The following is a 23,405-nucleotide window of genomic DNA, read 5'->3' on the forward strand; positions in this document are numbered from 1 at the left end:
AATTTCACGCCGTCTAGGTCTTTTTCACAAACAAACGAAACAATAACTAGAACTTTGCTCCGACAATTTTGGTAAAAAAAAAAAACTGAAAACAAAAATAAAATAAGAAAAGCAAAAATCGAAAAACAAAACAAAAAAGCTGAAAAGTTATTGAGTTCATCTACCGAACATAATACATATCTTACACGAATTTCTTGAGAAGTAAAAACAACCAAAATAGAAAAATAAAAATAAATTTGGGGACGAAATACAGAAATGAAATAATAAGGAGTTTTCAAAAGAGCAAGGACTTTCTTAGAGAGAAAAAATCTAGGGCTTCTACAATAATTTATAATTTTACACGTGGAATTCCCGTAATTGAATAAATTATAAATTTCGAGTCTCCCAAATTGATTGAGTTTCAAGTTTTCAGGTATATGTATATTTATACAAATACCGACAATGTTAATTGTTTCTATGTATTGCTTCTTTGCTCTTGTGAAGAAAAGCTGTCTATAGACAAATAGACATATCCATTGGATCATTTGAATATCATTCAATTTATCGTCACTCAGAAATAATAAGCCCCAAACAGGAGGGTCTTCAGAGGTTTGTCAAAAAATCCAATGGACAAATTTAATTTTTTAATCTTCTGGAAAGGAGATTTATGTGATGATTATCTGCATTCACTTTCATCACAGTCTGTTTGAAATTTCATTTTTTTTAATGGAAATCGATATCAAATCATGGTATCTTTTTGGTAAAGCAGAGAGCTTTCTCACAACTTTGTGGGTATCACAGTATTACAAGTCTTTCATTTACTCAATCATCATATTTATTATCGCTCGTCTCTTCGACTTGTAATGCCGCCACTGGTCGCTACTCGATTATAGTAGCTACTCAATTGTCCTCACGAGGCTGAGTGCACCCCGAACTCCAAGCACAAAGCCGAAAAAAACCTCGACCCCGCCGGGAATCGAACCCGGACCTCCTGCGTGCAAGCATAGTGTGATACCCACTCGGCAAAGGAGGTTGCTTTTTAATGGAAATCTTTATTAAAAGGAATTCTGAATTTGATGGTTGGTTGCTATCAAATGCTAGGAATTGACTATCAGGTCATTTTTGATTTTGAATCCACAGATGATGACTTTATTGATGCTGCCCTCAAGGATAAATTCATCTCCAGGGAGTTCCAAATCTTCTCCAGTCTGGATTATTTGGAAAATTCCCGGTATTCCCGTGATGGCCTTCTTCTAGATGTGGCCTGTCCACATGTGAAGAAGTTTTTACATCAGGTAACAAAAAACATGAGAATATGTTAGTGAGTGAGTAAGTGAGTGAATTAGAAAAATAGAGAAAGAGAGAGAAGAGAGAGACGGGGAGAAAGAGAAAGAAAGGTGCTAAATATACACAAAAAGACGTGTAAAGGAATAAGCAAGAGGCCATTAAAAAAAGCTCAAAGTTAAAACAGATTATCTTGGCAAATGAGTCTGCAGGCTACTTATCTCAGAAGACTAAGGGGAAGGAATGAGATATATTATGTGCCTAATGTGAGAGGAAGGCTCTTAAATTAACGACGGAGTACTACCTACTACATTTTGTATCAAATAAAAGATATTCTAAAATAGGACAGAGCTATAAAACGGCCAAGGGTCACGATCTACCTACTGTAAAATCATTCATGAATAATTACCTACATGATACAAATAAGGGGTATTCTTATCAAAATGCAAGCAAAGGTTTTCCGGCAGAGCTGATTAGAAGTCAATATTTTTTACTACATTTCTTACATTTTAGAAGTATGAAGTATCTCCCTATAATAAAATAAAATGTCTTTGCTTTCTTCTTTATCCAGTGTTCAAAAAAACATCTGTTCACCTCCAAAAACTTCTATCTCCTCATCAATTCGACGGCCATGAAGTTGAACACCCACGCCATCACCCGGAATACCACAACCTTTCTTGTAGAGAACGAAAACCTTCACAAGAAAATGACTAACTATTTGAACGAACTTGCTTGCCTCCTCGACTGTCGTTTAGTGTATACGGTGCTTTACTATCATCGGCCTAAGTACAATATTCGCTTCAAATTCTATGAGATATACAGGGTGAAAGTAAAACAGGAGTTTCACAGCTACCTGCTCATGTTTGGATCGAACATTTATAAAGACTGGATGCCACCCTATAGAAGACATTTTCATGGAGCTCGCCTCAAGACTGCCTCTGTCGTAAGTGATGTTTCTCTTCTTTACCAGTAGAGGGATCTACATTCAGTTGCTAATTCTAGCACGTGGATAAGATTAAAACACCGAAAGGTACCTACTTACCTACATCTATCGTCTCAGTGCGTATGGAATTCGAATGGTACCATGTTTCTTTGAAGGAAGACAAAGGAAACACTTAGAGAAGTAAGTTTGAAATAAAACTAAGGTAGAAAGCAATATACCTAGAGAGTAGGTACTCCACACTTAGAGAAGTAAGTTTGAAATAAAATCAGACTCGTGTGGAGTACCTACTCTCTAGGTATATTGCTTTCTACCTTAGTTTTATTTCAAACTTACTTCTCTAAGTGTTTCCTTTGTCTTCCTTCAAAGAAACATGGTACCATTCGAATTCCATACGCACTGAGACGATAGATGTAGGTAAGTAGGTACCTTTCGGTGTTTTAATCTTATCCACGTGCTAGAATTAGCAACTGAATGTAGATCCCTCTACTGGTAAAGAAGAGAAACATCACTTACGACAGAGGCAGTCTTGAGGCGAGCTCCATGAAAATGTCTTCTATAGGGTGGCATCCAGTCTTTATAAATGTTCGATCCAAACATGAGCAGGTAGCTGTGAAACTCCTGTTTTACTTTCACCCTGTATATCTCATAGAATTTGAAGCGAATATTGTACTTAGGCCGATGATAGTAAAGCACCGTATACACTAAACGACAGTCGAGGAGGCAAGCAAGTTCGTTCAAATAGTTAGTCATTTTCTTGTGAAGGTTTTCGTTCTCTACAAGAAAGGTTGTGGTATTCCGGGTGATGGCGTGGGTGTTCAACTTCATGGCCGTCGAATTGATGAGGAGATAGAAGTTTTTGGAGGTGAACAGATGTTTTTTTGAACACTGGATAAAGAAGAAAGCAAAGACATTTTATTTTATTATAGGGAGATACTTCATACTTCTAAAATGTAAGAAATGTAGTAAAAAATATTGACTTCTAATCAGCTCTGCCGGAAAACCTTTGCTTGCATTTTGATAAGAATACCCCTTATTTGTATCATGTAGGTAATTATTCATGAATGATTTTACAGTAGGTAGATCGTGACCCTTGGCCGTTTTATAGCTCTGACCCTGAGTAGCTCTTGTACCACCTGAAATTAGCAAAACACAAAATGAGTTAGGGAAATTTTTTATCCGATTACATTACTTTCCATCCTATAGGTATAGAATAAGGAAAGTAAAAATGTGTTAAGGTATAATGAATCAGATGAATGCTTGTCACAAATGTCATATGCTGGTCACAAATCCAGTATGAATTTTTTCAAGTCAACTTTGAAATTAACCTCATCCCCGGTGAATTAATAATCTTGTACCCGATTACTACACCCGATAAATTTCATGACTGGACTTGGACTCAAACTATCAACCTCCAAATCCAAAGCCCATCGTGCTATTAATCGCTATACAACTTAGATTGGAGTGTTGAATACATAGGTACCTTTATTTATTTTTATTAATCAAAGTTGTTAGATAGGTACTGTACCCGGTACTGTAGCCAAAACCAAATGTCAGCCCAAAGCAATCACCCCATTTAGGACTGATTGAGAGGTTGACGAAAAACGCCTACCCCGTATGAACACGGGAAAAGGCGAAGAAAAAGATAGGTAATGTATTGCAGTGCTTCTCAAACTTTGTGCCGCGGCACTCTTGTGTGCCACGAGGTCGCCTTACTTTGAGGAGCACTGCTGTATTGTTTACCTCTTCATCAGGTTTGATGAACATGATAATGATGAGTGTGGTGTAGTAAGGAGTCCACCAGATGACAAACGCCGCCACAATCACGATCGATATCCGCAACGACTTCATCTTGGCTCTGTGTATGAGCCGCCTTCTGTTGTTGTCGAAATGGGTGTGGAAACTGTTTCGGACTTCGCTCTTGAACATTCGGTCGCTTCCTGTAACATAGAATGAAAGGAGTATTAGGAGGTAGGTTCTTTTTTTTTAAAGAGGTTTGATAGAGAGAACTGTAACCGCTAAGGTCTTATCTCACGATCGATATCCGCAACGACTTCATCTTGGCTCTGTGTATGAGCCGCCTTCTGTTGTTGTCGAAATGGGTGTGGAAACTGTTTCGAACTTCGCTCTTGAACATTCGGTCGCTTCCTGTAACATAGAATGAAAGGAGTATTAGGAGGTAGGTTCTTTTTTTAGAGGTTTGATAGAGGGAACTGTTACCGCTATGGTCTTATCGTCCCAAAATCGAAGAGAGGAGGAAGACAGGATAGGAGAAAACCAAATGTCAGCCCAAAGCTAGCATAGAGGTACAACTGAAAGTCACGTCAGAATCTATCAATATGAACATAATCCCAGCAGGATAAAATCCGCCCCGGGCGGAAATAGAACCCGCGGCCTAGCGCTTACAAGGAGTGCTTACAATATAGTAGTTACAAAAGTACCTACGTGTATGATAATAGGTATCCTAGTCGTAAAAGTCATAATTATAGCTTATCACAGGATGCATCTCTACTTTCTAGTTTTCCTTAACGAAAAATAATGTTTGTTGTAAATTTATAATGCATTTCTTGTAACAACTTTACTTTGGAGATTTACATCTTAAACAGGGAGACCTTGAAACTCTTGAGAGGTAAGCAGAAAGAATAGAAAAGAAGATTCCCGGCTCAAATAGGACCAAAAATTCCCTTTACCCCAGCAGTCTAAACAGGAACAACAGGGTCTCATATGTTTTATAGGGTTAAGGATACAGACATAAATTTCAACAGGAAACCCCTGCTTAGTTCTTGATAGAAATAGGAAACAAAAGATAATAATAAAAGAAAAGAAACAGAAAGATGCTTTGTCTTTCCCAATACAAAGAAGAGCGTAAAAGTCAATATCCAAAGTAGTAGGCAGTACCTAGCTATCCGACATTTTACCTACTACCTATATATCTACATGAAAATTTATTAGGCATAAATGTAAATAACCGAGGAAACAAGAACCTAAATAATGGGAAGTAAAAATATTTCCACAAAAGACATTTTTCTTCCTATCCTTGGAAGGTTGCCGTAATAATGTGATATCCATTTGATTCTAAATGCTCATTGCACCACCGTAATTCAAAGGGAATGTTACCTTGAAAGTAGGTAGCTATTACATAGGTAGGAGGTACTCTTATCCCATAACAATACTTTCATTACTAGTATAGCTCGCTATACTGTAGTAATAGAAAGTAAAAAAGAAAAAAGAAATACACTTCTCGCTATTCTGCATTTACCCAGTAGAAAATTCGTATCTAAAGGAAAAAAATCATTTTTCCTCTTTTATCTTATTCCCCAGCACCTAAATGGGGAGTATTGTGTCTCTTCTCGCCCATCTGATGAGAGGCATACTACGGGATGGGCATGGTACGACACAGACCACTTGCGTCCAATGTAGCAGTTGATTCATTGCTACGAAATAAAAACGGCGGTGAAACACTCATCTTTTAAAAAAAAAAAAAAAACCTTGTACGTAGGTACCTATTTGTACATAGGTAGGTACCAACTTTATCATGTTTTAGAATTTAGTAACTTATGGAATTTTCATTTTTACTGCCTTCACCCATATAAAATAACAGTTATAGTTACTATTGAAGCAACTTAACTAAGAAGTTAATGGACCATAATGCCATTTCGTATGTTGTAACGATCAAGCATGTAAAATGTGTGCTTTAATAGACCGAAAAAATGGAAACTTTTCAGTCGTTTTTCTCTCTGTTATCTATTACCTATACCAACTTTGGAAGTAGGTAGGGTACCTTTGTACGGTACCTACATTTATGTCTTTTTAGGGACTGACAAGATAAAATATGTAGGTACCTACATTATGGAGGAATTTAGACTTAGAGTAGGTTACTAGGTTTACTAGATGTCAATGACTTTAGGTATAAAAGTGACGATACAGTGTTAGGTGTCAGTGACGATTTTAGTAGAACTATGCCTTTTTTTACAGAATTGATGTGGATATATTCAACGACTACGGTTTTATGGTGAACGGCAAAATGTCCGGCTTGGTGTCAAAGCTAAGTGCCGGATATTATGATTTGGCTGCAACCGGCCTTATCATGAAGTCAGACCGGCTAAGTATGCTCTACTTTCTAGCGGATAAGATATCACCAAAAGGATTGAATTTTTTTCTTTAGATTTGATAGAAGATAGAGGGAACCGTAACAACTGAGGTCTTATCGTTCCAAAAATAAAAGAAGGACAGGACAGGAGAAAGCCAGCTGTTCTGAGAACGAACTTTATCTGATTAGGATAAAGTTTGCTATAGGCTAGAATCGAACCCGTTGTACTTAAAAGGATACAAGCCAAGCTAACAAGGCTGATCTTAAGACAAGAAGAAACAACAGAAAAAAAGACATTAAGACGGTAGGTAGGTATAATGATGAAAGTCAGAATTCAAAGGAATAAAAATAAGGAAAACGAGATTTCTCTTATTAAAGTAACTTGGGAAAATGTACAAGAGAGAGAACACAATTATTAACTTGTGCTTCTCTTTTTCTCTTAACTTATTTATTTCAATTTTCTTTAACTAAATCAATCTATTTCCTTCTTTCTCCAAAACTTTCTCATGTTTTAGGAATTCCCTCTCGCGAGTTGTGAATAACTTACTAGAGGTCTCAGTATTTTTTACGAGATATGCCTAAAAAGAAAAGAGAAAAACTTGGAGAAAAAAAAAATGTTTCTTTTTTTTGGCAAAATATTTCTGCCTCCTTCCCACAATAATCGTGAATTCAAGACGATTCCTTCAAATAAGGAAAGGAAAATGTGTAGCATACTAATACAATGTACCACAGTATGCACCCTTTTCATCATTTGTTTTCTTTTGAACTTTGTATTATGTTTCTCAAATTCCACATTTCAATCAATACGAACTTTGAACTAGTTTCATAATATGGCACATGAAAACTCCACATATACAATATACGGAACAACTAAGAAGAAGCAACTTCCTCCTCTGAGGGTAAATCGAAACATTTTGTTCGAGTTTTTCGAAAACAAATAAAAGTATACATACGTTTCCGATCTCGAAAAAGTATTTTCTCAGGAAAGTGAGTGCATGATAAACACAATAAAATAGTTCTGATGGAAGAAAAAGAGAATAAGTAGGTATGTATACTCTTACAGCTTGAGAAATGGCTTTTAAAATTAGACTTGGATTTTAGAAGGAGGGGAATAAAGACTTCCAAACCCTTACACTTGAATTGAATTTTAACTTAGGTAAAACCATAAGTCATACAATTACAATACATATTACATAACCAACATGGAAAGAAGCCTATAGTATGCAACAACCAACGCGAATGTTTGGAATAGGTCATTACCTACTCCCTAAAATTTCTAGATAGCTACACTTTCAATACCTACGGTATGACTTTTGAAATTTGAACATGTGACAAGTGACACATCCACTAATTCCAATTGTATGAACGCCTTGGTTTCATTAATTTTTCCAAAATTTAAATTAAAACTCCAAATTTAAAAAAAAAAAAAAAAATAAAAAATAAAAATAAAATAAACTGTAGGTACGTAAATGGTGGGCCTTTTCATGTATTACCTACCTACAGTACCTACCTAAGAGTATGTTTGTAACAAAAACTCATTTTCGTGTTAAATTCGTATAATCAGTTTAATGCCCGTATCTTTTTTCTTCCTCCTCCTCAATTTTAAAGGAGAGCAAGATATGTGAGACGAGAGAAAATGGGTCAAAAAGGAAAGTGAACACGAGATTTTTTTCTTAGCCTTTCATAAATCTTTTCCTCATTGTTTTTCTAGACTCTGTACATAAACTGCAAAATGTATCTATGAGTATTTTTATTTCATTTTTCTAGCTTATCTCAGACGTTTCTTGCTCACTCACAACCGTCTCTTGTCCTTTCCAATCTCTTTCACAATATTTTTCTCATTCCCCCCCCTTTTTTTTCTATTTATTTTTTTAATGAACTTATATTTTGTCATCCTTTGTTAATTCAAAGTTTCTTTTTTTTTTTTTGGAAAATTTTAATCCTATTGTTTCGTAGGGAAAGTAGCTTTTCTGGAAAGTCGAATACTGTACGAGAATCAGTGACGGATTAACCGTGAGGCAACCAGGACCCGGCGCTTTTGATGCCCTTGCAATTTGAATACTGCACTGATATTTGTACTTTGGCCTTTTACACTAGAAAAATGTCGCCTGTGGTCCAATAAATCTCCTTTCCTTTCCCCACCCGTGGCACAAGCTCCAGCTTTCACGGATGGGTATACCTTTGAATACTGCACTGATATTTGTACTTTGGCCTTTTACACTAGAAAAATGTCGCCTGTGGTCCAATAAATCTCCTTTCCTTTCCCCATCCGTGGCACAAGCTCCAGCTTTCACGGATGGGTATACCATTATTTGTTGAACATTTATTTAATTGAGAGATTTGTATCGAATACCTAATAAAAATGGAAACTTCATAAATAAAATTAGTAAATAATACCCATCCAACGTAGATATGAAACCGCAGGAATTCTAATACAGGCAATTCTCCGCGTTGGCTTATTCCGCCACTGGTGAACAGTATTTCTGGAGAAATGAAGGAATATTAGTTTTACAGTGTTGTAAAAGCTTGAGATAAAATGCAGTTTGGATTATATTGAAAACACTGTGAAAAATGAAAATAATTTTCAGTTTGGAGAATTCCAAACATTCACTAGATTTTGTCATTGTTATTCTCTAATGGTAAGAAGAATTTCGGAATGTTCCAATAATTCGAGTCTCGTGTTCTCGTGTATCCACTTTACATTTCTCTCCGTGCTCACTGCTGATTTCTATAGACGAAATAGCATTTTTTTTTTTAAGAGGTTTGACAGAGGGAATTGTAACTGCTATGGTCTTATCCTCCCGAAATCGAAGAGAGAAGGAAGACAGGATAGGATAAAGCCAGCCGTTCCGAGAACGAACATTTTCCCATCAGGATAAAATCCGCTACGGGCGGGAATCGAACCCGCGGCCTAGCGCTTGCAAGGCAGACGCACTACCAACTAAGCTAACTAGGCTGGCGCTTTCTTTGAAATAGGTAGGTAATCTTTCACTTGAATTCCATACCTTCTATTGTTTTCGTTCTACCTTTATAAATCTCTTTTACAACATTCAATCCTTATTTTATTACAACACTAACCGTCTTATTTGCTATTAAGTAAGACATTTTCTATGCAAATTAGCTTTGTATAAGCTACCTACGTAGATGTTGAAAACAATAGCTTCTTTTCGTAATGAAAATGTACAGGAAAAGCTTGTCTGTGAAGTTTTCTTTTGCGAGGAGAATTCAATGCTTCTTGCCACTTTTTCTGGCCCCTCTCAGGCTAGGTGAGGTTAATGCGAATGGATAATGTACCGTCAGTCCTTACCCTCCGTACTGTAATAAGCTGTGTAAAAAAAAAAATCTGGTGTGAACATCACACGACTTTCCTTATCCTATTGAATGATGCTTATTTGAGTGTTCTTTTACCCTAACTTTTACAATATCTCTAACCGTTTTGTCGCTATAGCTGAAAACCGCAAAAAAACTGTCGAAATCTGTCCAAAAGCGGTCAAAATACCACCAAGCGCAGCAACGATCTCAACCAAACGTTTTGTGTCGCATCCTTGTCACATTTGACAGCTACACACCAAATTTTTGTCAAATTGTTCCAGGATTTAATAAGATTTTAGTCAGGGGCAGATGATAAGGATAAAATAAATTTCATAATATTCGGAGAGAAGTTGTAGAGTTCAGGCGTCTCCACTAATTGAAATTTTTTATGAGCGCCTAGTAACTATTTTGATTATGCAATATGGAATGTAACGGCCATGCCTTTTCCACAAGTTTGGCCATGCCTCGGGATGAACTAGCGGGATTCCGGAGCGAAGCGACGGAATTCAGCTAGTTTTTCCATAAAAACAAAGAAATAAATAAAACAATGGACAATTCTTGGAAAAAATAAGTTTGAAGATTAGTTTAAATTGAATGGGTACCTAAACTACCTAGTAGAAAAGTTTCAAAGTCACCGAGTTTCCAATTCAATTAACAAAAAGCCACGAGGCAAATAGAGGAAAAGAACATGAAAATGGAAAGTCAAAATTTTAAATAGAATCCACTCTTAAAGATATTCAAAATACCGTCAGGATCCTTCTGGAATTTGAACAAGTAGAATTCCTTGATGTTCGGCGAAGTGAGGGGGGGGTGAGCTACCTTTTCCTTAAAATTCTCCTGCATGTGAAAGGAATTAGCTGAAATTAGGTTCTAAGATAGAAAAGGTACCCTGCAAGATAAAAAGGCTCCACTCTACGAAGGTAAGTACCTACCTATATGCACAAAAAAGGTACCCTGCAAGATAAAAAGGCTCCACTCTACGAAGGTAAGTACCTATAATGCACAATTTTATTCTTCCTTCTCGTGCTACATAAAATAATGTTCATTTATTCCTAAGGTATGCATAATAATGCTGCTTCCAAAATATTCACGTTATCTATGCACTAATAGGGATTCCAACATTCAGATGTAGGTACCCAGGGAGGTACCTAAACTAACTAACTAACTAACGAAACTTGTCAGAAAAGGGATTCTAGCATCTCTACTGTTTCGAAAATAAAATGATGTATAATGAAAATCTCTTTTGTTAGATCTGTTCCCTGAAGACAGGGGGAAAATGCATAATAACTCCTACGGACAAGTTGTCAGGGATGTAACTATGAGAGTGTTTTTAAGTTCTTTTCAATTTCGAGATTAACTGATAAGTTACACGATTATATTGGTGTGATTATAACCTTATAACCATAAAAATTCATCTCCCTCCCTCTCTCTTCCTCTTGTCATTTCTGATATTCTGATGTATTTATTAGCTTTGTGTTACCCTTTTAAACCTGGAACAAAAGTAACCACCAAAATGTTTGAATATTTTGTTCCCCTGTACTCTAATCGCTGATCATGAAAAGATAGCCAAAAAGATAACCTCGGCAACTCGAGAAATATTAAGGATTAATATTTCGCCCAAGATCGAGAAAAGTGGAGAACGTCGTGTTGAAACCTGTCCTAGGACAGATCTACATCTATATATAATATTTCAGTTAGATTAGTTTTCATTTTCCGACAAACTGACTTCTAACTCTTACTTAAGGGCAATCTAAAACCTTAGCGCCCAACTCATGGCGGTAAAAATACCCAACTAGGTACACTAGACTAGAGCCTGACTCATTTTCGTGAAAAGTGCTCAATATACACTCGTTGGAGGAATAAGTTTGCCAATTTCACCTTAGAGCTCACTTGGCTGTTTCCTCCACAAATTCGGCTCTAACGCGATTTCACAAAGGTTACTCAGATCATCATCCAAGTGAAGGCCCGAACTTAAAGGGCTGTGCCTCTCCTCCGTATCAACGGTTGTTCATGGCCAGGCACTACACTGTAGCTGTACAGCCAGGGCCGTATTTAGGGAAGGCCGAGGGTGCCCCCCCCCCTCGATCTTCATTTTTCTCCTATACCTACTGTAGACCAGACTCCGAAAATTTGGAGCCTCCACCCCCGCCCCAGAACATCACTGTTTGGACCCTCGCTCCCCACCCCTCGACAAAATCTTGGATAAGACCCTGTGTACAGCAAGAGGAGCTCTCCAATTCATGCGTGCTGTTATCAATTGAGTTCATCTCACTCAAATTCTTATCAGCCGAAGTGTTATCAGTCCCGGTATAGAAGGAAATGGCCATGACTCACTAATAAAACGAGGTGTAAGGGGACTCCCATGATCAGAAATTGGTCCTCCCACAGCAAGGAGATAAGGAGTGTGCTTATGTAATCCTGCATTTCAGGATGCTGTGTTGTAGATTGTAGAGTATTATTGGTTTATCCCTGATCCTTAGGCAAAAAACAGAGAGGAGCGGAGATCTTAGAGCATCGAGCATGAAGAGAGAAGGGACGGCAGAGGGAAGCGACAAGATCAAACCCCATTGAGCTGAGTAGCCTTAAAATTACTTCTACTTTCCCGTTCTCACTCGGAAATTTTTTTGGTGCTTTTTATTTTGCAGATTCACTGAAATAGCTCCTTTCATACTTTAATACTAACCGTTTTATTAATTTACACAACGCCTTCTCTCTCTCCCTCCCTCTCTCTCTATCTCTCTTAATGTAACTGTAATAACAATAAGAAAATTTGTTCATGTGCTTGTATTCCTCTCTCTATTTTGTTCTCCTACATCATAGGTTTTCCTATGTCATGCTCTATTTTTATAGCACCTAAATTTATGTACTTAGATTTATTAAAAAAATATTTAATCATCTCATAATCCAATCGAAAAATGACACATCATGACTATTAGGATCTCCCATGATAATAAGGGTGACTCATCCACCCAACCTGACGTGGCTATACAGAGTAGGTCCACGTTGTGGTATGACGTAATCTCCTGGACACATTATCTCACTTATATTCTTATTACCTATTAGCATGACGATTTTAGTAGAACTATGCCTTTTTTTACAGAATTGATGTGGATATATTCAACGACTACGGTTTTATGGTGAACGGCAAAATGTCCGGCTTGGTGTCAAAGCTAAGTGCCGGATATTATGATTTGGCTGCAACCGGCCTTATCATGAAGTCAGACCGGCTAAGTATGCTCTACTTTCTAGCGGATACTCTACAGATGAAGTAAGTTACGTGAATTTTCCGTCACCTACACATGCGTGCTGGTTTGATCTCTATTTTGTGCGAATATTAAATCCCTAATCAACATGGGAATAAAATGGATTTCTAATTTTCTATTGGATAATTTAAGTCCAGGTAGGTTATTACGGGTAAGTAATTTTTTGGTTAAATTCATGAACTTGTTTTTTTTTTTTTTTTTTTTTATTCTTCTACGTCTTCTTCTTCTTTTTCCTGTTCATAGACCTAAATCATTTTCATACACAGACCTACATATACATAAAGAATGGACCTGAATCGTTTCTTTTATGAATCCGCATTGTTTTCAAATTTTCAATCTGTGGACCAAATTGATCCTTGTTCCTAGGACAGCAATTATGTTCCGTCAGCCCCCCCTGGTGAGCGTCAGCAACATCTACTTCATGGCATTCAGTCTGCAAGTCTGGCTTTGCATTGTTGCCTGTCTACTTGTGGGTTCCGTCGTGCTTCAAATTCAAGTCAGCATCTTGCGACGGATCCACGTTGATCATTCCATGAGTCACGAGACGTTTGCTGATCGAGTTACGTACGTGTGGGCAGCACTGTGTCAACAAGGTGAGAAATTTCCCTCAAATTTGGCAGGGTACCATGATTTCCGTTCCTTCAGGGGTTTTTTTTTTTTTTAAGAAATCTGATAGAGGGAACTGTAACTGACAAGATCTTATCGTCCCGAAACCGAAGATAGAAGAAAGACACGATGCCTTTCCGAGAACGAACATTATCCGTTTACAAGATTTAGTTTAGTTTTTTTTTTTTAGCTAAACTCTAGCTGAGTCTAGCTTGTAAAATTGAATAATGGACATATTGTTAACCCAAATACCTCCTGTATGTACCTACTGATTCTGAATCGTGTTTTTTACGGGCACCCAAAAAGTAGCTACTGAATTCTGATTGGTCTTTTACAGGCACCCAAAAAGTAGCCCAGAGCTCTTCAGTGAAGATCAGCATGTTCACAATTTTGCTGACAGCCCTCTTCTTGTTCTATCCATACTCTGCCAACATTACGTCCCTCCTGCAGACCCCTGGAAAGGCCTTCAATAGTCTCGATGAAATAGTGGCCAGTCCACTGAAAATTCTGGTCCATGATATGCCCTATAGTAAACATATCCTAGAGGTAAGCGCTATTTATTTATTTTTTCATCATTTCTACCCTTTTTTTTTTCAGTCTTTTGTAATGAAATGCTTATAACGAAATGCGTTACTTTCCCATCAGATATACGAGACATTGTTTAGAGGTTTAGACTACTGGGGTGAAGGGAGTTTTTAGTCATAGTCGTGCAGGATAAACAAGATATATATGACTGACTGTATTCTCTTCTAGGTTTAATTAATTCTTCCTAAATTTAAATTCAAACTCTCAATTTTTTTTTTTTTTTTTAATTTAAACTGTAGGCGTAAATGGCCGGCCTTTTCATGTATTACCTATCTAAGAGTATGTTTGTAACAAAAACTCATTTTCGTGTTAAATTGGTATAATCAGTTTAATGCCCGTATCTTTTTTCTTCCTCCTCCTCAATTTTTAAGGAAAGCAAGATATGTGAGACGAGAGAAAATGGGTCAAAAGGGAAAGTGAACACGAGATTTTTTTTTTTTAGCCTTTCATAAATCTTTTCCTCATTGTTTTTCTAGACTCTGTACATAAACTACAAAATGTATCTATGAGTATTTTTATTTCATTTTTCTAGCTTATCTCAGACGTTTCTTGCTGACTCACAACCGTCTCTTGTCCTTTCCAATCTCTTTCACAATATTTTTCTCATTTCCCCCCCCTTTTTTTCTATTTATTTTTTTAATGAACTTATATTTTGTCATCCTTTGTTAATTCAAAGTTTCTTTTTTTTTTCTGGTATTGAAGAGTTCACGTAGGTATAGCCTTGAGCTAGATTACTAGAAATTTGATTTTTTTCTAGCCTTGCCTAGACTAGCCCACCACCTCAAGGATAGGGAAATGAGGATTTGATATTAACGGCAAAGATAAAATTACCTACTTAATTATTGCGACTGTTATTTTTACTGTGTCGGTTACGGTTGGTACCAAGCCTATGCATCACGCTTTTTGAATAGAAGAATCTACTATAGATTCTTCTATTCCAGATATCACCAAAAGGATTGAATTTTTTTCTTTAGATTTGATAGAAGACAGAGGGAACCGTAACAACTGAGGTCTTATCGTTCCAAAATAAAAGAAGGACAGGACAGGAGAAAGCCAGCTGTTCTGAGAACGAACTTTATCTGATTAGGATAAATTTTGCTATAGGCTAGAATCGAACCCGCAATGTTGTACTTAAAAGGATACAGGCCAAGCTAACAAGGCTGATCTTAAGACAAGAAGAAACAACAGAAAAAAAGACATTAAGACGGTAGGTATATAGATGAAAGTCAGAATTCAAAGGAATAAAAATAAGGAAAACGAGATTTCTCTTATTAAAGTAACTTGGGAAAATGTACAAGAGAGAGAACACAATTGTTAACTTGTGTTTCTCTTTTTCTCTTAACTTATTTATTTCAATTTTCTTTAATTAAATCAATCTATTTCCTTCTTTCTCCAAAACTTTCTCATAGTCAGAATTCAAAGGAATAAAAATAAGGAAAACGAGATTTCTCTTATTAAAGTAACTTGGGAAAATGTACAAGAGAGAGAACACAATTATTAACTTGTGCTTCTCTTTTTCTCTTAACTTATTTATTTCAATTTTCTTTAACTAAATCAATCTATTTCCTTCTTTCTCCAAAACTTTCTCATGTTTTAGGAATTCCCTCTCGCGAGTTGTGAATAACTTACTAGAGGTCTCAGTATTTTTTACGAGATATGCCTAAAAAGAAAGAGAAAAACTTGGAGAAAAAAAATGTTTCTTTTTTTTGGCAAAATATTTCTGCCTCCTTCCCACAATAATCGTGAATTCAAGACGATTCCTTCAAATAAGGAAAGGAAAATGTGTAGCATACTAATACAATGTACCACAGTATGCACCCTTTACATCATTTGTTTTCTTTTGAACTTTGTATGTTTCTCAAATTCCACATTCCAATCAATACGAACTTTGAACTAGTTTCATAATATGGCACATGAAAACTCCACAAACTCCACATATACAATATACGGAACAACTAAGAAGAAGCAACTTCCTCCTCTGAGGGTAAATCGAAACATTTTGTTCGAGTTTTTCGAAAACAAATAAAAGTATACATACGTTTCCGATCTCGAAAAAGTATTTTCTCAGGAAAGTGAGTGCATGATAAACACAATAAAATAGTTCTGATGGGAGAAAAAGAGAATAAGTAGATACCTATGTATACTCTTACAGCTTGAGAAATGGCTTTTAAAATCAGACTTGGATTTTAGAAGGAGGGGAATAAAGACTTCCAAACCCTTACACTTGAATTGAATTTTAACTTAGGTAAAACCATAAGTCATACAATTACAATACATATTACATAACCAACATGGAAAGAAGCCTATAGTATGCAACAACCAAGGCGAATGTTTGGAATAGGCCATTACCTACTCCCTAAAATTTCTAGATAGCTACACTTTCAATACCTACGGTATGACTTTTGAAATTTGAACACGTTCGTGGGATACGAATTGTATTGGTATGTAAACTGTAGCATTTCACTATTTCCACTTCGTAATTGACATTCCACCATTATTGCATAGTAATAAACTATCTTTTGTTCTACACTTAGCTTGCTCGCCAGTATGAATGAAAATTTTCAGGTTTTATACAAAAAGATGAACTAGATTATACAGAATTCTTTTAAAAAGATTTTTTTTCCTTTTTAAAAGAAAAATCGACCCTATTTTCCCGAGGGTTCGGATTGAAAATGGTTAAATTTAATTAAAAGTGGTATACCCAACCTAAAAATACCTACCTATGTACCTACGTCTCGAGTCTCTACCTATGTACCTACGTCTCGAGCACTGAAATTGGAGAATCATGCGTATATCTATGGAAATAAACTGAAGACGACACCAAAATTACAAGGCAGACGCGCCATCCTCCAAAATTGTTTAAATAGGTAACTTTGACATGTAAATTTCAAAGGGATACGTATGGCGTATCTAATTCACCTCACCCTTAATATTTTACCTGGGGGCTTCCTCAAAAGTAGGCCGAAAAATCCCTTCGGGGCCCATGAAAGTCCGACCTTCCGAAATTTCCGTGGGGGCTACGATTGTGGGATATACATACTCCTGTGAATCTGTATACTCTGATTTTATAGGGAGAGAAACTACAAAAGCAACCTCCTACAGTGACTGCAATGCTTACGCTACCTCTGGTTGATATTGAAGTAACAATAGATACCTACCTAGTACCTACCAATAAAAGGTAGGTACCTACTTCTACCAATGAAAGGTAGGTACTTTTTACATGACTGCAACAAATAATGAAACCTAAAGTTCTTTTTTCCTCCTTTGGAATAAAAGTTTAAATTGACAAGTCTATTTACCTAACTAGGTAGGTAGCTATATCAAGTTTAATATCGTGGTGCCAAGATCTGCCATTCCCGTTCCTCCAAATTCTGGATACAAGGAAGTCTTTCGGCAGTTGTAAGTAACAATACCTAACTACATGTTTATTTATTCAAAGTAGGACCTACCTATTAGTAAGTTGTAAGTAACTATATACCTACCTATCTACGAGTTTATTTATTTAAAGTCTACCTACAAATTACCCATTGAGATTAGATACCCACTACTTACAAGTTACCTATTATCGAGATTTTCCCCTCGTTTTATACGTTTTAGTATTGCAATTAAAATATTTACGGTACGTATCACCTCCTTTTATAATAAATTAAACCGAATTTTATTTTCGTTTTCTTCCTAGTTTACGTTGGGAGCGTGAGGTTGGAATCCTAAGCTACTCACGGCAAAGATATTTGCAGCCGAAACCAAAATGTACAAATCTCGCCTCCTCCTCTTATTTGACCATCGGATTGACCGAGTTTTGGCCAGCCTTACGAATCCTCCTCTACGGAATGATAGTCTCCCTTCTGGTGTACTTGGCGGAAATGGTCTACTTCTTTTCAATGTACAAAGGAGAAGCCATCATTCAAGAAATGGTGGACCGCACCAACATACTCGCATACGCTTGGCTGAAGAGACACCAAAGTGAATACAATAGCCCGTCCACTATACCTTTTTTTATTACTATCGTAATAATAAAGGAAGGACGGGCTAAAAAGGAGGAGGAAGAAGAGAGGAAGTAGAAATGGGAGTAGGAAGAGGAGGAGGAAATAAAAACAGGAGAAAGAAGAAGAAAAACGTTTCGTACCTATGAAGAATTTATTATTTTCCATTTCAAGTCCCCCTTACCATTATGCCTCCTCCACTTCTCTCCCAATTTTCCTCTTCCTCTCCATCCTCCCTCCTGTTCTCTCCCATTCCGACACGTTTCTGATGGCTAGCTCTCAATATACAGGGTACTTCCTATCGTTCTCTCTTTCTCACTCTCACTATCTTTCTCTCTCTCTCTTAGCTTCGGGGATGTCTCATTAATTGTAATTAACTTTTAACAAAATAATACATAATAGACTAATATATATGCGCAGGTATGCTCAATTAAAATATGCAATTCAAATTTTCTCTCTCTCTCTCTCTCTCTCTCTTCGAAAAGGTAACCTTCAATAACCATTCATTATGACAACATTCAAAATTTCATGACATGACTTGGACTCAAACCACCAAATTCCATATCCGACGTCCACCCTGCAAACCACTCACAGACTCACTCTACTGAAGTTGGTTACAAGAGAGTCATTTTCTAAAATATCCAAGATCCCTCTTATACTCCCTATCTAAGATCCCGTTTATACACCCTATAAGCAATCACACCAGTACTGAGTTACAATCAAAATCCCAGTTATTTCGGATTTCACGGATAAACAAGTGGAAACAGAGATGTACCTACAAGAGCTTTTTTAATAAACCTATTTTTCTGACATCATGTGAGTACTTGTTTTCTTCAGCGCTTTCCTTTTAACATCTCGTGTTTTTATTTATTTCACTTCTCCTTTTTCGGATATGGTGGTATTCGTTTGACTTAAATAGTCTTCTTTTTTTTGTACTCTATTTTTATTTTCTACAAATCTGAGAGACTTTCTCTTTCTTCCTCTCCCGCTCTCTCTCTCTCTTTCTGTTATTTAAGCTTTTTTTTCAGTTGAGTAGGAATAAATGATTTTAAGTTAGAACCACAAGTAATTTTGATTTAGTCAGAGATTTAAGTAGGTAGGTACCGGCTTGGTAAATTTAGGACATATGTAGTTAGGTAGATATTTGAGTGAGTACCTCTAAAAGTTTTCTATTGTACTATTCTCTACTGAAGTTGGTTACAAGAGAGTCATTTTCTAAAATATCCAAGATCCCTCTTATACTCCCTATCTAAGATCCCGTTTATACACCAAATAAGCAATCACACCAGTACCGAGTTACAATCAAAATCCCAGTTATTTCGGATTTCACGGGTAAACAAGTGGAAACAGAGATGTACCTACAAGAGCTTTTAATAAACCTATTTTTCTGACATCATGTGAGTACTTGTTTTCTTAAGCGCTTTCCTTTTAACATCTCGTGTTTTTATTTATTTCACTTCTCCTTTTTCGGATATGGTGGTATTCGTTTGACTTAAATAGTCTTCTTTTTTTGTACTCTATTTTTATTTTCTACAAATCTGAGAGACTTTCTCTTTCTTCCTCTCCCGCTCTCTCTCCCTCTCTCTCTCTCTCTCTTTCTGTTATTTAAGCTTTTTTTTTAGTTGAGTAGGAATAAATGATTTTAAGTTAGAACCACAAGTAATTTTGATTTAGTCAGAGATTTAAGTAGGTAGGTACCGGCTTGGTAAATTTAGGACATAGTTAGGTAGATATCTGAGTGAGTGCCTCTAAAAGTTTTCTATTGTACTAATCAAATATTTGTAGGCCAGCCTAGTTAGCTTAGTTGGTAGTGCGTCTGCCTTTTAAGTGCTAGGCCGCGACGTTCTCGGAACGGCTGGCTTTCTCCTATCCTGTCTTCCTTCTCTCTTCGATTTCGGGACGATAAGACCATAGCAGTTGCAGTTCCCTCTGTCAAACATCTTGAAAAAAAAAATAATAATAATAAAATAAAAATTTGTAGAGTCTATAGAGGGAGATATACATAGATATATTTTGTTTTGTAGGTATTCCAACTAGGCTCGGGAAATCCTGCCCCTATAGCGTCGGCCCTGATTTGAAATTCAATTAAAGGTGGCAGAAAAAAAAGGTGACTTTTAAAGTTGGCCTTTGGGATTTTTCCATTACTGCGATAGGCCGGATAAACAAACTATAAAATAAATAGGTCGCTATAAATCGTTTCCTTTTTGGCAATTTAGGCAGTCCGAACGTAAAAAGGTAGGTAACTACCCACCACTATACGTGTACCCATTTTTAAAAGAAAATTGAGGGAGTTTTGCAATATAAATTTTGTAGGTATTCCAACTAGGCTCGGGAAATCCTGCCCCTATAGCGTCGGCCCTGATTTGAAATTCAATTAAAGGTGGCAGAAAAAAAGGTGACTTTTAAAGTTGGCCTTTAGGATTTTTCCATTACTGCGATAGGCCGGATAAACAAACTATAAAATAAATAGGTCGCTATAAATCGTTCCCTTTTGGCAATTTAGGCAGTCCGAACGTAAAAAGGAAGGTAACTACCCACCACTATAAATACGTGTACCCATTTTTAAAAGAAAATTGAGGGAGTTTCACAATAAAAAATTCAAAAAACGACAAAATGAACAATCGATAGGTATTTAAATTTTCATTTAACTAGGTATAGGTAAGCATTAGGTAGCATCATTATTTAGTTAACTCCTATATCACCGCTTTCTCAGATGTCTCATTACGAAAATACAAAAAAGGATGAAGATTGAAGAAGCAGACTATAAAACTAGATGGAAAAAGTTAAAGGTAAAACTGCGTGGGCTTATATTCAGCTCTTAATCTTATCTTCTTTACTCAGCTTTTCTTTCCTCTTCTTTTTCTTCTTCATTTTCCTTCTTCCGTTTATAGGTACATCTTCGTTCTTTTCCTTTACCTCTTACTTTCATCTCAATCTGTTTCTCTTGTTGCTCATTACCTTTTCTTCTGAAATTCTCACTGAATTTCAGGGTAGATTTAAAAAGTAAAGCGCTGTAAAATGAGAAATAAAACACGTTCTTTACATTATTCATCATGCCCACTCTACGAGTTAATCTGCAGACTCTTCAGACGTGTAAAAAGAGGAGCCATGAAATTTGCACGTAATTTCGGAACTTTTGGGTTCGAGAAATCCGACAAGCTCCAGAGTTTCAGAGTGCCTGGCCGACACACATTTGTCTTAAGAAGAAGGATGGTTTGCATATATCAGACTTTTCAACATTTCAGGCTTCCTATACAAATGCCAAATTCAGATACCTTACCGACTTGCATAGTTTTCGCTGATAAAATCTGCAAGGAATTGTTCAAAGACGTTTTGTATCCTCAATAAATTACAAGCCTTGAAACAGCCAGAGTTCAATCCTAGCATTCCTGACTAGCCTTGGTTGTAGATAAAACAACTACATAGGTATGTAAAATAAAGGATGCTATAAATCATGTCCTCTTACCAAAGTACGACACTTGTATGTGAGCGATAAGCAACCTTTTACATCCTCTAGTTATAAATCCTCAGTTCTAATGCTAGACAAGAACATTTTTCATATGGGGAAAATGGAAAAATGTGTGAAAAAAAAAACATGTAAAAAGCAAAAAGTATGATATCAAAACTGTGTTCAATTTCAGGACAACAACAGTAGTTTAATTCGGAAAGTCTACCATGAGAAAATCATCGCAGATCAACCTGAATTGTGCGGTGTATTTGTCAATATTGAGACTGGTGTGGAGAAGGTTCGATCTGGTTTGTATGGATTTCAGGTGAGAAGATATCACCAGTATGATATTAGAACATAACACCGGTATATGAGTTTGTACTTTAATTATGCAAATAGCATACTGAGATGAGAAGAGAAAAACTTGGGGAAAAAAACTAGAAAAAAAGAAGAGGATCAAAAATAAATGGTGAAAAGGTTCTCATCAAAAGGTCAAAGTTTGAGTGAAGAACGTGCTATTCCAGAACGAGACGGTTTAATTTGCTCTCGGTGATCTGTGACAGGCCGGTAAATTTTACTGTCAAGAAGCTCTTAGCTTGAGCACAAAAATAATAATTTATGATTTGATTTGACTTTTGTGTGTTTCTGCACATACCTCGCTTTCATTTCCTTTGCACACACACACACATGCTTGTTGAATTAAACTTTCCATTTAAGTGAAAAGTCTTGTTCTTTGTTTTTGAAATTTCAGTTTATCCTCTTTTTCTTCGCTTTCCTAAGTTCCTTCCTTCCCTTTACGTCTTTTTATTTCCCTTCTTCGCACTTCTTTCTTTCTTCTTTTCCTAATCTTCTTTGCCTCCCTCAGACTCCTTCACAATGGAGTCGAAAAACAGACTCCAGATGTTCCGAGAGAAAAACATTAACTGGAAATAAATTAAACGTCAACTCTTTTTTTTTATGTTTTAATAAAAAGACTGATTTCTAAATGAACAAGAATAACAACGAGAACAATAAGACAGAAAAAAGCTTTGAATTTAATCTTGAGCTGAGTGGATTTCTTCTCTCTACCACTTGCCAAAGGAAGAGATACAATTCGGAAATAAATAGAAACAGTAAATACTCAAGTATAAATTTTCGTTTGTAACAATTCAATACATGTTGCATTTTAAAACTCCCTGGATAGAACATACCTACAACAATGGAAAATTCTAAATTTTAATTTCGTATCATATTTTTCAATTATCCACACATGACCTAGATTCCCTTGACACTTGTGATCTAAATTTGTATTTGAATACCTATGTAAATCAATATTTTCATTATTATTTTCAGATTTTGGAACAACATGATTCGAGTCCCGATTTGGAAACCGCACGCTTTCTGAATTCGGACTACTCGGCCACTTATCATTACCCCATCATCAAGGCTCTGAGTGAAGGTCTCAATTTCACGTAAGTCGACCCTTTTCTCTACAATCTAGAACATCGAATTTGAAAGGGGTATTATTAAAATTAGAATCATATTAGGTAACGACGCGACGCCACGTGAAAGCCTTGAAAATTGAAAATTGCCGGGCCTCAGGAGAATATTAAATAAACAATTTGAGATACCTACCTACATGGTAGGTGTACCCATCTCCTAATATTAGATACATACGAACCTAACTCATCCCTAATGTTAGATGAGTACCTTTTTTTTTTTTTTTTTTTTTTTTCAGTGTATTATTAAAATTAGAATCATTAGGTAACGACGTGACGCCACGGGAAAGTCTTGAAAATTGCAGGGCCTCAGGAGAATATGAAATAAACAATTTGAGATACATGGTAGGTGTACCCATCTCCTAATATTAGATACATACGAACCTAACTCATCCCTAATATTAACCTAATGTTAGATGAGTACCGAAGTAGGTACC

The 23,405-nt window shown here is 36.3% G+C and overlaps 1 protein-coding gene across 1 annotated transcript; it reads left to right on the forward strand.

The window, feature by feature from the left end:
* Positions 1-12,704: 12,704 nt before the first annotated feature.
* Positions 12,705-22,941, forward strand: LOC108252574 (the record flags this gene model as incomplete). The annotated part of the gene is made up of 5 exons (XM_026824624.1): positions 12,705-12,873; positions 13,235-13,461; positions 13,812-14,020; positions 21,684-21,815; positions 22,823-22,941. Coding segments are annotated over exons 1-5 (821 nt in total), but the record flags the coding sequence as incomplete, so codon positions are not given.
* Between the last annotated feature and the right edge of the window lie 464 nt (positions 22,942-23,405).

The sequence above is a fragment of the Diaphorina citri genome, unplaced genomic scaffold (assembly GCF_000475195.1).
Source record: "Diaphorina citri unplaced genomic scaffold, Diaci psyllid genome assembly version 1.1 scaffold623, whole genome shotgun sequence".
NCBI lineage: Eukaryota > Metazoa > Arthropoda > Insecta > Hemiptera > Psyllidae > Diaphorina > Diaphorina citri.